The sequence below is a fragment of the Alexandromys fortis genome, unplaced genomic scaffold (assembly GCF_014885135.2).
Source record: "Alexandromys fortis isolate MF-2015 unplaced genomic scaffold, M_Fortis_MF-2015_v1.1 scaffold_21, whole genome shotgun sequence".
In the NCBI taxonomy this organism is placed as follows: Eukaryota; Metazoa; Chordata; class Mammalia; order Rodentia; family Cricetidae; genus Alexandromys; species Alexandromys fortis.
In genome coordinates, this window is record NW_026067905.1 from 1,454,415 (window position 1) to 1,471,032 (window position 16,618).

General features: G+C 41.8%; 1 protein-coding gene and 1 long non-coding RNA gene across 4 annotated transcripts in view; one reads left to right on the forward strand and one right to left on the reverse strand.

The window, feature by feature from the left end:
- Positions 1 to 10,168, reverse strand: part of LOC126497337 (uncharacterized) — an 81,539-nt gene extending 71,371 nt beyond the window's left edge. Inside the window, exons 1-2 of the long non-coding RNA XR_007590583.1 lie at positions 10,078 to 10,168; positions 9,398 to 9,788 (exon numbers count right to left, since the gene is read on the reverse strand). This is a non-coding gene — a long non-coding RNA (uncharacterized lncRNA). The remainder of the gene's footprint in view (positions 1 to 9,397; positions 9,789 to 10,077) is intronic.
- The window catches only part of Abcc9 (ATP binding cassette subfamily C member 9), a 124,383-nt gene extending 108,916 nt beyond the window's left edge, over positions 1 to 15,467 (forward strand). For all 3 annotated transcript variants that reach the window (XM_050135244.1, XM_050135243.1, XM_050135245.1), the window contains 8 exons: positions 120 to 240; positions 1,614 to 1,744; positions 2,423 to 2,501; positions 4,870 to 4,978; positions 6,489 to 6,592; positions 7,396 to 7,529; positions 10,871 to 10,933; positions 14,495 to 15,467. In XM_050135244.1, coding sequence (XP_049991201.1) covers positions 120 to 240; positions 1,614 to 1,744; positions 2,423 to 2,501; positions 4,870 to 4,978; positions 6,489 to 6,592; positions 7,396 to 7,529; positions 10,871 to 10,933; positions 14,495 to 14,632 — 879 coding nt within the window. In that variant the 3' untranslated portion in view covers positions 14,633 to 15,467. The remainder of the gene's footprint in view (positions 1 to 119; positions 241 to 1,613; positions 1,745 to 2,422; positions 2,502 to 4,869; positions 4,979 to 6,488; positions 6,593 to 7,395; positions 7,530 to 10,870; positions 10,934 to 14,494) is intronic.
- The last annotated feature ends 1,151 nt before the right edge of the window (positions 15,468 to 16,618 follow it).

A 16,618-nucleotide genomic window follows, 5' to 3' on the forward strand; every position in this document is an offset into this window, starting at 1 on the left:
CAGTACTTAGGACCTGAACCGTCTGATGGACACTGCATGGGTCATTCTGGCCAGATGTTCAGTGATCGTGAGAATTGCTTACTTGCTTTAAATGTGGCCACTTTTGTCACCTGATACAGATAACCAATTATTTGAATTGGGTTGTGAGGAACTTGGCTGACCTGGAGGTCCAGATGGGCGCAGTGAAGAAAGTGAACAGTTTCTTGACTATGGAATCTGAGAACTACGAAGGCACCATGGGTACTGTGCACATGACCACTCTGGGAACCTTGTGTTGGCTTTGCTTTGTCGTTACCAAGAGACTCCCTTCTCTTCTGGGTTTATGTTCCTCCCTTTCTTTCCTTCCTACTTTTGTTTACTTATTTATTTACTTATGTATTCTTGGAGTTTGGGATTGTGAGACATGTTATAGCTATGTAGTCTAGGCTAGCCTTAAGCTCAAGATTCTCCTGATTTGTTCTTCTGAGAGCTGACACATGTAAGCACACACTACACCACCTCTCATATTGATATTGCTTGATTCACCAGCTGAGAAGAAGCAAAAATTTAGTCTTAGATACAAGTACTCTAAGTAGACATTATTCAATACTATTTAGAAATAATTGTAAATGTATTGGGGCCTTATTACATTGTATTCTCTTTCTTATAGCTTTAACTCAGACATCAAGAAACTTGAAAGTACTAAACGAGATTCTTAATTCTATTAGAATAACTGCCCAGAAAGTTGATAATAGACACAGTATGGTCTTTATTAGATGCAAATCTCAATCAAAATGCATTTTTTTTTGCCTAAGCCATTTAGTGGCTTTCTAGCTGGCAAAGCACATGGTCACGGTTATAGCTGAGGCCACTAAGTGACTCTAGCCACCTGCCCTGTCCACTTCTCACCACCCACCTACTTCCTCCCCAGACACAATCTTAGATGTCCCAGAATGCTTTTCTCTTACCTCCCCATGTGGCTGTCCCCTTAGAACTGCAGATGCTAACTTCTTGTCTGCCTCCCAGGGATACAGAAAGCCATGCCTTTTATCTTTATTTAAATAATTCATACTCTCCCACTAGAAACTTCGGGTGTTTGAGGATCCACTTACATGGACATCAATTGACAAATGAACTCTCTTTACTTAGCCTGAATAGCATTGAATGCTGGGAAGCTGAGGAGATGGGATGATGTTAACATCCACCCCCTCCTACAAGTTAAAATTGTACTGTACAAGAAAGACAGGAAAGTGGGAGGAGAGCTAGATAGAAAAGTGCAGGGGGTCATCAGGAGTGGAAGGCAGCCAAGCAAAAATTACAGTGGGGAATGACAGCAATACATTGTGTATCTATGCAGAAGTTTCAAAAACTAACCTTTAAAGAAAGAAAATAACTCAAAAATCTTAAAATTCTCAATCACCATTGTTTACACTAAATACAATTTAAATTTAAAAACTAAGCCGCCATAGTTTGTTTCAGTATTACAAATAATCTAGGGAAAATATTGTGTGTGTGTGTGTGTGTGTGTGTATGCATTGTAAATGTTATTATTCCTGGAAACCATACACATATTTAAGTGTGTATTTCTTTCTTCCTCTGTCTCTTAACTACCTTTGTCTATTCTACTACTCCAGATCCCTCCCAAGTCCCAGAGCATTGGCCACAGGAAGGCGAGATCAGGATTCATGATCTATGTGTCAGATATGAAAATAACCTGAAGCCTGTTCTGAAACACGTCAAGGCTTACATCAAACCTGGGCAGAAGGTATGGGATTCACCACCGTCTGGTTATCTGCATTAATCTCTGGTGGAGCCTCTAGCACCCCGCGAGCACCCACCAGAGTGTCCAGACCCAGACTCACGTTCCACATACGCTGCATGAAAGAGGAAGGGAGAACGAGGATCCAAGCAGGACACCGAATGCTCCTTACATTACTCTGCCCTTCATTAAGCCCTCATCAAAATCAGAATGGTCAGCACCAGGCACACTGTTGAAAATTTCTGATATCTGGCTTGGAGCTATACTAGGCATCGCCTCCATGACCTTTGCCTCCATTCTAGATCTGCTCTGAAATGACTTCTTTTAATTCCTATCTTTAATATAATATGTGTGTGGAAATCTTATAAATCCATTCACTATAAACCATGCTTATAAACCTGTCTTTGCTCAGCTAAAATTGGGCACTTGTGTAAAGGTCCAGCTATAAATTTGTTTGAAATGAAGCCCTAAATGGGAAACAACATAGCCATACAGAAAAAAAAAAACAGGAGGCAATAATTACTTCAGTGAGGACTCTATTTTTATCATAATTCATGATAAGAAAATTGTGATGCAATTTTTTGAGCAAGTTTATACTTTTCCCATGATACCTTGACTAAGTTAGAAATACCTCAATCCGTTTCATGCCTTTGTCTGAGTCTTGACTGCTCTTGCTTTTCCCAGGTGGGCATTTGTGGTCGTACTGGAAGTGGGAAGTCGTCTTTATCTCTGGCGTTCTTCAGAATGGTCGACATATTCGATGGTGAGTTGTGAACTGAGATTTTGTCAACCGGGTGGCCTTTGGTGGCCTAGTGTGTATAGGTCTTGCCACCCAGACCAACAGCCTGGACTCATTCAGTACTCAGGACCTACAGAGTGGGAAGAGACACTGACTCCTGCTTTCCCATGAGACACTGTCCTCTAGGTTTCACATGCACCCCAGTGTGTGCACCTGTGCTTGTGCAACACATACATGCACACGCACTAAAGAAATAAAATATTTTACGAATAATAGAGTCCAATCAATTCACCCAATTCTGCACAAACAAACAGCACATATTCATCAGGACTTCGTATCCTGCTCATGGGTCGAGGCAGGCACCCCAGACAACAAAAGAACATAGAACTGGGAAAATAAAGTGATTATCCAAAACAAAGACCTAGAGACAGCTGCCAATGGGTTGTAATGAACTTCCAGAATGAACACAGTCACCACACTGACACACTGAACATCAACAGATGACAGTGAAATTTGGGAGGAAAAGGGAGGGAAAGGTTGGTTTTTTTTTCTCCTCCAGATTTAAAAAAAAAAAGTCTTTCTCTACTGAAGGGAAAAGAAAGCACACAGAAATAAGTAACCTGCACTTATAATCTAGTCGTGTGACTTTTGTAGCTGTGTTCTTAATGACACCATTTAAGGATACTGAAATATTTTGTGTGTAAACAAATCTTGCTGCAAAATGCTAAATTCATGTCCACAATATTTGAATATTTATTTGCTATAACAGCAAAGATTATTTAATTTTTTTTAGAAAAGTAATATGTCATATTATTTAGTTTACCAACTGGCTATAAAGAGGTCAACACATAAGCCATTCCTGATGAAAGGGACTCCAGCAATGACCCTGACCTTTAGCTCAGGAAATGATTGCTACTACTGTGTCCATTGACTGCGGTGATAGTTACAGTACTTGGTATTTTTATTACACTTGATAACTTATGTAATTTACAAAACAACTCTGTGAGAGAAAAGCTCAGTTTGTGAGCAACAAAACTGAACTGTAGCTGGGCATGGTGGTGCACGCCTTCGATTCCAGCCTTTAGAAGACAGAGGCTGGTGAATCTCTGTGAGTTTGAGAACCACCTGGTCTACATAGTGAGTTATGGGACAGCCGGAGCTACATAATGGAGAGAGCGGTCTCAAAATATGTGTGTGCGTGTATGTGTATATATATATATATATACATATTACATATATGCACATGCACCTTTATGTACACACACACACACACACACACATATGAACCATAGAAGCCAGAATGGAGGAAGGTTAAAATTCAGTGGCATAGTAAGCATTCACCAGCAGGTTAGTGAGGTTAGTGGTTTGTTCATTCCCTGGTGGGCAATGCCTTCAGCAGAGTTTGTGTTTCTGGGCAATTATACAGTTCAAAGACAGCTGATGGATTGTTTTCACTTAGCAAAACTGTGATTATGGCTGAGCTTGTTTGGTTAGCCTGCTCCTCAAGCATCTCCAAAGGTGACCTTAGGCCTCCTGAGAACCATAACTAACTTGAGACCCTTTTAGTAGCGGGCATTGGTTAATATGCTAATAGACGCTGTGTCGTCCCTGAAAGAAACCACTTACGCTCATCTTTGCTTCTGCTTGAATAAAGTCCCTGCTTATTACTAAGTGGGCCATAACCACCATTCTGAGATCATATTTGTCTCACAAGGAACACTGTCTTTGCATGACAAGGATGAGGAAATTAACCTCTGGTAAAAGAGATGTAAAGAATGTGTAGCCCTGTAAGTCTACAGGCAGTATGGGCTACAGTTGGTAAATCTGATCTCACGTCGGAATTTGCTTTCCTGTTCATAATGCCTTGTGCTATTCCTTACAGCCGTGGGTGACAGGCCAAAGACTTTGTCTTCACGAAGTTTGTATGTATTGAGCTAGACAATAAAAATTAAATAAATACATACAGGATGTCTGATTCCAACAAATCCTATAAAACAAGAAGGAAAGGTAAAGACATTCTAGAAGAAACAGTATCCAAAGGATAAAAGTGATTTTGGCTCTCATGGCCGAATACTGAATAGTAACAGAACATTCCAGAACATTCCTTCAGGGGAAAATATGTCAGAAAGACAAATCTCCCCGGAAGTGTACATTTTGTTAGAGACAGATGTTTCTAATTCTTTAATGGGAAGTTTTACATTCTGTGTTTCAACCCAGAACTTGGAAAAAAAATTTTATTACTTCATTCATTGTGGAACTGCAACTGAGTCCAGGGCCTCATGGCCAGGCAAAGGTGAAAGAGAGAAGGGGAGAACAATTTTAGTTATTAAATGAATGAAACTCTCTCTCATGAGTTTGCTACATGTCTGTGGCATTTATTTTTCTGTAACAGGAAAGATAGTCATTGATGGGATAGATATTTCCAAACTGCCCCTGCACACACTACGCTCTAGACTGTCCATCATTCTCCAAGACCCGATCCTGTTCAGCGGCTCTATCAGGTGAGTGCTCTAATTTGCTGACTTCATAAAGATGAGAAAGCTGATCACACTGCCCCATAACTGGAATAGGAACGCCCAGGTGTGCTAGCCTAGACGTGTGCTTTGAGCTCTCTCCTGTTCAATTCTATAAAGCCCACAGTGACTGACAACGTTTTTGAGGTGTCCCGCCCCATAGACACCCGTCTGGTTCCTGTGTGTCAGTCTTGAGCTTAGAGGATAATGTACATCATCTCTATCTGCCTCTCTGCCTCTCACAACTTTTGCTCTCCTCTAAGATCACTTGGACAAAGTGGCTCCAGGGTTCTCCTGCCCTGGTTTGTCATTTCCCATAAATCAGTAAAAAGTATAAAACAGCTGGAGATATTTACTCCCCCAGTAGTTGCTTTTAATGTTCAGACAATTTTGGGGGGTCATTATTATCTCCACGTTACAAATGATTGTGTTGAACCTCAACGCTGTTGTGGCTTTCCCAAGTTCCTATTCTGTTTAAGTGGTAGAATTGCCCTCCAGTAGCAGACTGTCTGAGCCCAGGGTCTAGCAAGACATCTACTGGATCATTGGGTGGGTGGGGGAGGTGTGACTTGTGTGTACGTCTGGCTTGTTTTGTTTTGCTTTGTTTTCGTCTTTCTCTCCTGACTTCCTTTCCTGTCATCGCTTAATTACAAAGAAGTATTTGCTCCCTCCATTCAAGAATTATTATTTATATTGAAGAAAAGCATGTATGAACTATTTATTCCTTATTCACCTGTAAGATTTCTTTAATTAAAAGTCCTAGTGGTCCAGCCTTAGACAAAGAAATGTTGGGAAACCAAGGAATGCTGAGAGTGGGATAGAGTATTCCTTAGGGAATTAATTATCCAACATGAGGTGGTCATCCTTGGAAACATATGCATGCAAGTAACATTATATGGACTGAGCAGGTTGTGTTTATATTTTTCTATATATACCTATATACACACACATATATATGCATACATACATACAGACAGACAATTATAGAAATATATAGGCCATGAATTTGAGAGACAGAAAGGAGATGTATGGGAAAGTTGGCAGGAGGAAAGAGAAATGAAGAAATTATGTAATTATATTTTCATTTTAAAAATAAAAATATTTTTTAAAAAGTTCTAGATGCACCAAGTTATTTAGCAGTAATATATCCACTTATATCTCTGATATACTCAAAATTCTTCTAATGTGTATTACATATTCCCATATAGACTTAAGTGTTTAACATCAGTTCTGTGGGATATTTACTAGACAGTATTTGGGTTATACTAAGCATGATAAAGATCCAGGAAATAACATTTGTCATATTATATTATATTATATTATATATGCAAATATGCTTAGTAATGTCAAAAAATGTTTGGGCTAACATTAAAGGTCATTTATACATTCATCACTAAAGTACAGATTTTAGGTTTGCTCTGAGCTGAGCCCTATCCTGGTGTTGAATATATTGTCTCGTGTTTATCATTGACTGATAAGCAGAGATCTTTCCTTACAGGTTCAACTTGGATCCTGAGTGCAAGTGCACAGACGACAGGCTGTGGGAGGCTCTGGAAATCGCCCAGCTGAAGAATATGGTGAAATCTCTGCCAGGAGGCCTAGGTACACCTTCCATTAGTTACTTCGCACTACACAACTGACTCCACATGCCTCTAGCTCCTGGCTCAGTAGGACGGCCCAATTCTAGAGGCATTTTTTTTTTATCTAAAAAAGTTATTTATTTTTGTTTATGTGGACCTATTTGTTTGTATGTGTATCATGGGCATGCAGCCAGCTCTCACAGAGGCCAGAAGAGGAGTTATAGGAGGTTATGAGCCATCATGTAGGTGCTGGGGAAAAAAACAGGTCCCTTGCAAGAGCAGACAGTGCTCCTAACTTCTGAGCCATGTCTCAGCCCTTATCTACTTTGATTGTTTGTTTTAATAGAGTTACAGTAGTACTGGAGATGAAAATGAACTCAACCCCCATCCACCATGACAGTACAGATTAGCGGGGTGATATCACAGAAAGAGAAGTGGAATTGGGGGTTGACATATTCTGTTTCTTCTGAAGCCCTTCTACACATTAGCTAAATGTGATGTTGGACAAACCATTTGCTCTCCCTAAGCCACAGGTAGATAAATTCCACAGTCTCCAGGGAGAACTGGGTTAAATAATTCAGCGATTCCCAAGGTCTTTTGGTCTTGCAAATGTCCTAGCAGTATTTTTCAGATGTTAGGACACAATTCTCCACATGTTGTCACAGATAAGATGAACCAATCTTATCTTCTCTCTGACTCTCAGGATACCATCTCTTCAACAGCACACCAGGCCAGTCATGCATATGTCATGTTTTTCCTGATTCCTCTCATCCCTTCAAAAGTTACTAACTATTCTTAGTGAGTCTCTTGCTTATCCTGTCTCAGATGCCACTGTCACTGAAGGTGGGGAAAACTTCAGCGTCGGGCAGAGGCAGCTGTTCTGCTTGGCCAGGGCCTTCGTGCGAAAAAGCAGTATACTCATCATGGACGAGGCCACAGCTTCCATTGACATGGCCACGGTAAGTTTCCACCTCTGCTGTGAAAGCCAGTGTGTTGGAAATGCATTGGAAAATGGCAGCGAATTCTTCTAACTGAGTTCTGAATCCTCAGTTTTTATCATTGCAAATGACTCCCCAACTAACTCCTTGATCAGCCAAAAGGAGTTTCTGTTACCAAGACCCACTTTTAATAATCCACACTAGGACTGGAGATGCATGATTAAAAAGCAAACTTGACCTTCATCCACTGGGAGAATACAGATTAACAGGATGATAGAACACAGAACAAAGGTGGAATTAAGGTTGGGATATTCAACTTCTTCTTACATCCCACTACACACTGACTGATTGTAACCTTGGACAAGCAACTTGATCTCTTAACTTCTCTTTAACGCTTTCATTTGACATAAATTCAGACTGCTAAAAACTGTTTAGAAGAAATGAGAAATAAGGATCAGACACCTATTTGTATACACACACACACACACACACACACACCCCACAAACCTGAGGAGGTGGGCATGAAGTCGTCACCTATATTATACACCATAGAGTCAATCAAGCAAACAAGCATGTCTTTATCCCAAGCAATTGACCACATTTCTTTGTAGTGGAAATGTTGGAAATCTATCAACATATTTGCAATATGTGACTTTATAATTGACTGCGTTTATTGTGCCAAGAAATGGATGGAGAAAAAGTAAGTACCATGGAGGACAGAGAGAAGAGGGACCCCTGGCACATCGTTGGGGGAATGAACATTAGTACAGCTGTTTTGAAAAACATAGGGAATCTCCTCAAAAACAAAAAATAGATCTACTGTATGACCCAGCAAACCCACTACTGGGTGTATATCCAAAGGACTCAGACTATAGTAGACAGGTGTCCACATGGCCTTGCTCCCCTCAACATTATTGTGTGTGTAGACAGGCAGATGAAAAGAATGTGCTGTGTAGAGATCATGGGATGCCATGCAGCCTTTGATAAGCCACTTGTGACAGTGTGGTTGGAACTGGAGGGCACTGTGCTAATGATCCAGTCACAGGAAGACAAATTCTGTATGGCTTCCCTGATAGAGAATCTAAAAGAAATCAATATTATGGAGACAAAGCAGAGCTGTTGGTATGGAGCTCATGGAGGGATTACCTAGGGGAGAAAGGAAAGAGGGAAGGGGAAAGAGAGGCTGTTTAGCAGAGGTCTCAGCCTGGAAGACTCATCAGGACCAGATCTTTATTTTCTATACCTCCCCAGGTGTCATATTCCAGGGTTCAGCAGATGAGAGCAGTGTGCTGGAATAAGGAATAAGGGCACTGGTCATGAGAACTCAGCTGCGGAATATAAACCTCTTTTCAGTACACCACAATAGCTACAGCCATCCGTTGGCTTCAACAATTTGTATTGTTAAGATGAATAATGGCTTGAGTTAAGAATTGCCTTCCCCGTGTACTCATGGGAAAGGCCAGAGCCTTTACATCCCTAACTCCATGCTGCTTTCTTGCTACTCACTTCAGACTGGGTGAAATGACCCCAAAATAAAACCATTTGAAGATTGTTCAGAACCAACCATATATGAAGGTGTTAATTTGACTCCTTCCCTCCTCCTTGCTCCCTACCCCAGTGTCCTAAGTTAGAGGGTCACTGTGTAATCCTGGCTGGCCTGAAACTCACTATCCTGCCCAAGCTGGCCTCAAGTTTGCAATCCTCCTGCCTTGGCCTCCTTAGAGGTAGGGTTACAAACAAACCACTACACCTAGATTCACATCTTTTTTTTTTCTTTTTTACCTATTAACACTAATCAAAGTACAGTTCCAAGTTACATGACATCACAACGAACATAGTATAAATAACAAAATGGCCTATGATTGAAAGTAACACAAAATTGGTGTTACCAGTCAGGTTCAAGGACATCTGCTTCAGCATGGTAGAGAGCAGGTGAGGGAGTGAGAGTCAGGACTCAGGCAGCACCAAGCAGTCGGAATGAGATGCGGGGTAACTGGGTCTTCCTGTAGGAGTGAGGCAAACCCTTCACCCATAGCGCTTTTCAGACATCATGATAACCATAGTTTAGAATGTGAAGAGAAGTATTTCTGTCTTCAACATTCCGTATGGGTCAAAAGTGCAAATGTTGGCATAGACTTCGATTTCTCTTTGCTTGCCAAGTCAAAGGTTAGTGCCAGGGTAGGCTTTGCTTAGCTTCAGTCATATGCTGCTTGTGGTCAAATAGAAGCAAGCACTTCCAGGCTTCTGTGGTTCATTTTCTCCTTTGAGTTCCTGGCAAATCTGTAAGTCAGAAGGACCGCTGAGCTATCATTTTCAGTTAGCATGGATCTCATCATGGCACTTTCAGACATAAATGCCACCACTGTCCTGTTGCATTAGGAGCGGCGGCAGGGCTGCGTCCCCGGCACCTGGCTGCCCGTATGGCTAGCTTATGCCCGAAATAATTACACGGAAACTGTATTCTATTAAACACTGTCTGGCCCGGCTAGTTCCAGCTTCTTATTGGCTAGCTCTTACATATTATTTTAACCCATTTCTAATATTCTATGTAGCCCATGAGCTGGCTTACCAGGGAGGATCTTAACCTGCATCTGTCTGGAGCGAGAATCACGGTGACCCTCTGACTCAGCTTCTTTTTCCCAGCATTCTGTTCTGTTTACTCCACCCACCTAAGGGTTGGCCTATCAAGGGGCTTAGGCAGTTTCTTTATTAATAAGAAATCACTCCCACATCACTGTCCTTCCTTCTCATTCTTGCCCATCCTCCCGCTGCCATTACCTATCCCCCCCCACACACACACACACACTTCCGCTTCCTCCAAGGTCTTCCCTTCTGCTTTCAATTCATGGTGCATCCCATTACTCCCACCCCCCCCCAGCCCCTAAAATCTTCCTCTGGGGCTGCAGAGCTGACCAGCAGTGAGGAGCACGCCCTGATCTAGCGGAGGACTCGGGTTCGGGTCCCAGATTCACATCTGCTAGCTCAGGATCACCGCAAACTCAGTTTCAGGGAGTTTGTTGCCCTCTTCTGGCTTCTGTGGGTGCTTGTACACTCTCAGCATAAATGCACATGACATACACAAGAAGAAAAAATGTTTTAAATAAATTATTTTTTAAGAAAGATAACTTCCTTCTTTCTCACGGTCCCCTTTCTACTTAGGACTACTGACTTTCCTTGCATTTTGAAGACATTTCCAACCCCAGCCTGCTACTACTTAGGCTTCTTCCTTAACACCAAAGAAACCTTGGAGTCGGCAAGCTTAGAAGGAACTAGGCAGTGGAGTATTAATCTTGGCATATAAGATGCTTTGACGACAGAAAATAGGCTCCTGAAAATTAAACCTTTTCTTTTCCTTTCGGCAGGAAAACATTTTGCAGAAGGTGGTAATGACAGCCTTTGCGGACCGCACAGTCGTGACCATAGCCGTAAGTAACAGGCGTGGGGTCTCTTCCCTTCTCTGTAGCTCGGGTTCCTAAGTTCCATCCCCAATTTAACTAATATCTATATACGCTTTCTCTATTTCTCTAAAGCAAAAGACAATGAGATGCCCATGGCATGGGGAAGCAATGTCCCTTCCTTAGGTAGCAGTGATTAGCCCCAGTTTGATAGCTTGCAAGGGCGTTAGTTTTCTGGCTCTCCCTTGTATTTGGCGGGATCTTTGTTCTCACTGCAGCCCCCTGAAGACTATTCTGGAAGCGTTCATCCTCTCGTTCTCCCCTCACTGACGGCTCTTCTCTCTGTGGCTCTCTCCTCCAGCACCGCGTCTCTTCTATTGTGGACGCAGACCTTGTTTTAGTCTTTTCGGAGGGTATTTTAGTGGAGTGTGACACTGCTCCAAACTTGCTCGAACACAAGAACGGCCTTTTCTCTACTTTGGTGATGACCAACAAGTAGATCACCGAGCTCTGCTCCTCCGAGTGCCTCGTTCACTGGTAGATGTCTGAGCAGACTCGCCTGCGCCTGCGTGAGGCAGAGCTGAGGCTGCGACTGAAGGGGGTGCTGGGGGAGGGGGGACTAACCACCGGGGATGACCACACAGGTCAGCTCGCCCAAGTGTTTGCATCGCGTGTGATACTGACAGGGGCGCGTGCTTATGTTTACAAAGACAGCATTTACGAAGCGGGAAGCAGGTTTCCCTCTGTGCTAAATTGATTTTAATCTCTTTCCTAGTCACCCTTAAAAATGCTTCGTGTTTTGCCTGCATTAAGTGATTTAAAATATCGCTTAGTGTAAGTGCTGGGAAACCTGAGCTGGTGAGGAAACTTGCTAGTCTTGGGCCAAGCCACCCTCTGAATGGCATCTTTCTCAGGCTCCAGGAACTGATTACCCTTGGGGCTCCGGTCGAAAGAAACGCCATTTTCTCTAATTTTCCTGATAAGATCTGTGGTTCGTCTGTCCTAAAGGGGGGCTCACGGGTTCATTCTCACCACAGTAAATGATCTAAGAGGCTAGAGAACCAGCTGATGTGAATACGGTTCAAGAATTGTCTCACTAGAGACATGTAGGGAGAATTCCCCGTTGCCCCTTCATGAGTGCGAGGATAGAAGATTGCCAGACCCTTGCTACCCCAGGAGACCAAGTCTCTGCTCTGCATGAAGCATGGTGGTGGTGGTGGTCAGTCCCATGAAGTCTTTATCTTGAAGGTTACTTGATCACGATTTATATCTTTAAATGAAAAATTGCCTTGTTTTTTTTTTTTAACCTAATTTCTAACTGTATTTGTGAAATACTTTTCACTATGTACATCTTATTGTGGAGGTCACTAAACTCCCAGCATCCCACACACACCCAAAGGTCACAGAATGAGGCATGGCTGCAGAAGCCCGTGCTACCCAAGTGGCTCTCCTTGATGATAGACCAGCACCCTTGCCATAGGCTCCTTGAAGAATGAGCGACATCTCTGCTAACATTTCTCTCTCTGCCTAGAAGTTCCCCAGTGACCTTAGTTAACTGCCACTGAAGCATTAAAATCTGTTTAAAAATATGTGTTTTCCCAGCTTCTCAAAAGAGCCATCACATACCAGATTAGTTCCTGGTATTTATTTATGGAAACGAGTTATTCCTCGCTCTCCATTGGATTAATTTCTCTGGAGCATTTTGAGATTTTCTTCAACACTAACTGATCCCACATTTTTTCAACAACAACAAGAAATTGTGTGGATCAATAGAGTAAACACAAATGATACTTATTTCTGCTGGCTAAGATTTTTCAATGTTCTTACAATTTTAGTAAACATTATTTTTGACTGTTATAGTAATGTTTATAAAACTGTCTTCATAGACATAAAAGCCAAATTCGTTTTAAGCACCTCTGATATGGCTATTGAAGAAATACTATTTTTTTCTGAAGAGAAAATGCATCAAGAGCTATAAAGTGATTTGTTACGTTTATTCCTTCCAAATGTGTGGGGGTGCACATGGCTCTGCTCTTTTCTCAAAGATAGCATTGCCCTCCCACTTCTGACAAGTTTCTAAAAATAGCTGTGGGTGACTACTGAGGACTTGAAAGTGGCTAGTGGCGTGTGAGATTCACCATGTGTCTAAAATACACCACGCATCTCACACAGCAAGAACAGAAGAATGTAAACAGACTTGTGAAGATTTTTATGTTGGTTTCACATCAAAATGCTAACACAGAGAACATATTGATGATATGTATTGTATGTATGTGTTGTATGTATGTAAGTATTTTATATGTATGTATGTATTGTATGTATGTGTGTATTGTATGTATGTGTGTGTGTATGTATGCAGTAGAGTTGCTTTCAATGGCTCGTTGCAACTTTCAAAATGCATCTCCCAGCAAATTTAAAACTGCATGAGGCTGCCTTTAGATTTTTGTGGGACAGGCTGATCTCAGCAAGAATAAACACCAGCACAGAGAGTTTTTCTTCTACACCAACAAGAGAGTTCCTAACAGCAGCTGGCAGTGATCATCTGCTTACATGTGCCAGAAAAGGTGTGCAGTGTCCACACAAATTATCTCCCATTGTGCTGGAAGGCGGGGCCGCCGCCGCCATCATTATAGGTGCAAAGCTACAGCATGCATGGTTGGGATGCTGATGCCGATTGCCCAGATAACAGGTGTGGGAGCTGAAGCGTGAGCTGGTTTGACATCAGAGTCTGCTCACGTACGTTATTACATTTACTCATCGAGGTTGGTGACTACCCAAGGTAGCCAGGTCCAGTCACAGGATGCAAACACTTTGCCCCCTGAAGCTAGGAAAACCTGTCTCAATAATGATTCCATGATGATTATCCCGCTAGTTATCTAGGTCATCTCTCCATTTTTCTTCATCTGTCTGAACCCTGATGACATCCCTGATAAAGGGAGAGAGGGAAGACCCACTGCTGAAGAACATTGTAATGATTCATGATTACACACATATGGTACACTTAACATATGAATATGATTGATAAATGGCAGTTTTCATTATTAATATTAACATTAAGGCTCCTATTCCAGTGGAACCAGTGACAGATGGTGATCTCCGTCGAGTAAGAGACTACACATCGACAGCCCTGGATAACAAAGCCGAATAGACTTCCCCAGCTGGGATTTCCCGACCTGAATCTCTCAGGGTCCTTCTTATTGTGTGTTGATTCAGGGACTTTAGTGGGCTCCCACATGAGATAACTGTAATCAAGAATAAAATATAACTGAACTGGTTCGCAGTGACTCCCTTCCTTCAGCCTTTCCTTGAGGCACCTGTATTGGTAGGCATGGTTGTCAGGTTTCAGTACAGTAGTGACATCACTAGCTGCACTAAAGGGAAGCCGGAGCAAACAGAACTAACTGCATTGGTGGGCATTTAAAAGTATACTAATTAATTAATACAAGAAAAGGGTATTTCTTGGCATACCTAAAGTAAAAAAGTAACCATGCATGACCAACCTGTGACGTGTTCATATTCATTGCTTTGACCCATGTGTTCAAATTCATAACAAATACTCTTGCTTTTTTTTTTTAATGTCTGTTCTCACAGCACCGAGTCCATACCATTTTGACGGCAGACCTGGTTATCGTGATGAAGCGAGGAAATATTTTGGAATATGACACTCCAGAAAGCCTCTTGGCCCAGGAAGATGGGGTGTTTGCCTCGTTCGTTCGTGCGGACATGTGAGGGGATGCCCTTGCAGTACTGCTCAGATTCAAGCGCCTGCAGTCAGCCCACTGAGGGAGCCTCACCTTGGCCTTCATAGGGCGGCGCCTTAAGCTTCAGCGGATTTCTGTATGGAAAGCTGAGGTCTCTGTTTCATGCTTGGTGTAGTAGTTTCCCGAGATACACTTCTTTTAGGTTCATCAGTGGCTTATTTTTCTAATGACCAGGCCAGGTTAGAATAGTAGGCTAGGTTAACACATGCAAGCTACCACAAGAGGAGTCAGTTTGAGTTAAGCCTGCTCAATGTCTATCACACATGGGAGCTGAGGTGAGTCCTCTGTATAACCACACTGCCTGGGAAGGCTAACTTTGCCTCACTGTTGGGTGCCCATGTAGGAAGAGAGTAAAATAAAAAATTCATTTTCTAATGAAATACTCAAGGTCATGATCAACCTTAGAAGAGTATTTTCTATGCTTTTAACATTAGTAATACTGTTTTTTTTTAATTTTTTTCCTTTAAGTAATTTCCTGTCACCAAAAATGATCACATTTTTGGCACCTCTGTAAAGCCAGCCTCTTCCAAGAGAAAGATCACAGCAAGGGGTTGAGTATTTGAAAACTTTATACATGTCTCTAATTTCCTCTGTCCAATAAGGAGAAAGTTCAAGTTAGCGTCCATCCTTCAGTGATGGGTCAGTGAAGCTTTCTGGAGTTTAGTTCTTTATCAGCCAGGGAATGACTCTGAACCCTGAAATGCTATTCAGGACTCAAAAAATCTAGGTAAATGGCCTTCTCTCTCTCTCTCTCTCTCTCTCTCTCTCTCTCTCTCTCTCTCTCTCTCTCTGTATCTATCTATCTATCTATCTATCTATCTATCTANCTCTCTCTCTCTCTCTCTCTCTCTCTCTCTCTCTCTCTGTATCTATCTATCTATCTATCTATCTATCTATCTATCTATCTACACACACACATATAATTTTCATGCCGTATCTTAGCTGTATGCTAATCTCTACAAGCACACATTCCTCAAGGGTACCAGATTCCCTACAATACTTTTCTGTGGGAGAGTTACATAGGTAGTGAGTGCTTATTTGTACTTGACAAATTTCACCCATAGATGTTGATGACACACATGTGGCCATTTGTCCTGTTCTAATTTTAGTGCACAAGAGTGTACCAGAAATCTGCAGGCTATTGGTGTCCTATTTTACCTAGATGCTAGCTAGTAAAGTCTAGCTTGCTGGATATTTGTTTCGCTGTTATTCTAGCTAAACTCTTGCCCGTCTGATACACGCATTGCTGAGTTTCATATCAGAATCTTCACACATTGCAATACCTCCAAGACTCCTAATTGATGGGTAATGCATTTGTTTCAAGACTTAAAATTCTTGTGTATCAGAATACATCAATGTGCCTTTGGAGATGCGGAACCCTATATTGTAAGGATTTCATGAAGATGGACAAAAATGGTTCCGATTGCTTTGCTTAAGTCACCACCACTTTTGTCCCACATATAGAAATTTACGTTTTTAATTTAACGTTCTCGTTACAGAACGTCAGTAGATTACAGTCATTACTGAAAAATTCGATCTCAAAATTGCTTTGCAAAAATTTTACTAATCTACTAAAACATTGTTTGTTTGAAAAGGTTCTGTTGGGGCTGAATATCCATGATGTTTATTATCAAGTCACACTTCCTCTCATATGTAGAGGTTTGTCTATAGACGTAGCCCCTTCAGATGCAAAACTACACTATCCTGTACACAAGGGAGTCTGGGGTCCCTAGAACCTTTACTTACTTACTTACATAAGTAAGATATTTGATTATCTGTGAAACCAAACCCACCAGATGGAGTCAGGGGGATAGTCTCAGTCAGTTAATCATATATTATTTTGTTTGTGTTACCTTCAATGACAGGACGGAGTTTGTAGGCAAAATTTCCCTGTGCCTTGGCAGCCGCTCCCAAAATATTCAGAGACATAGTACTAATTATAAATGCTCGGCCA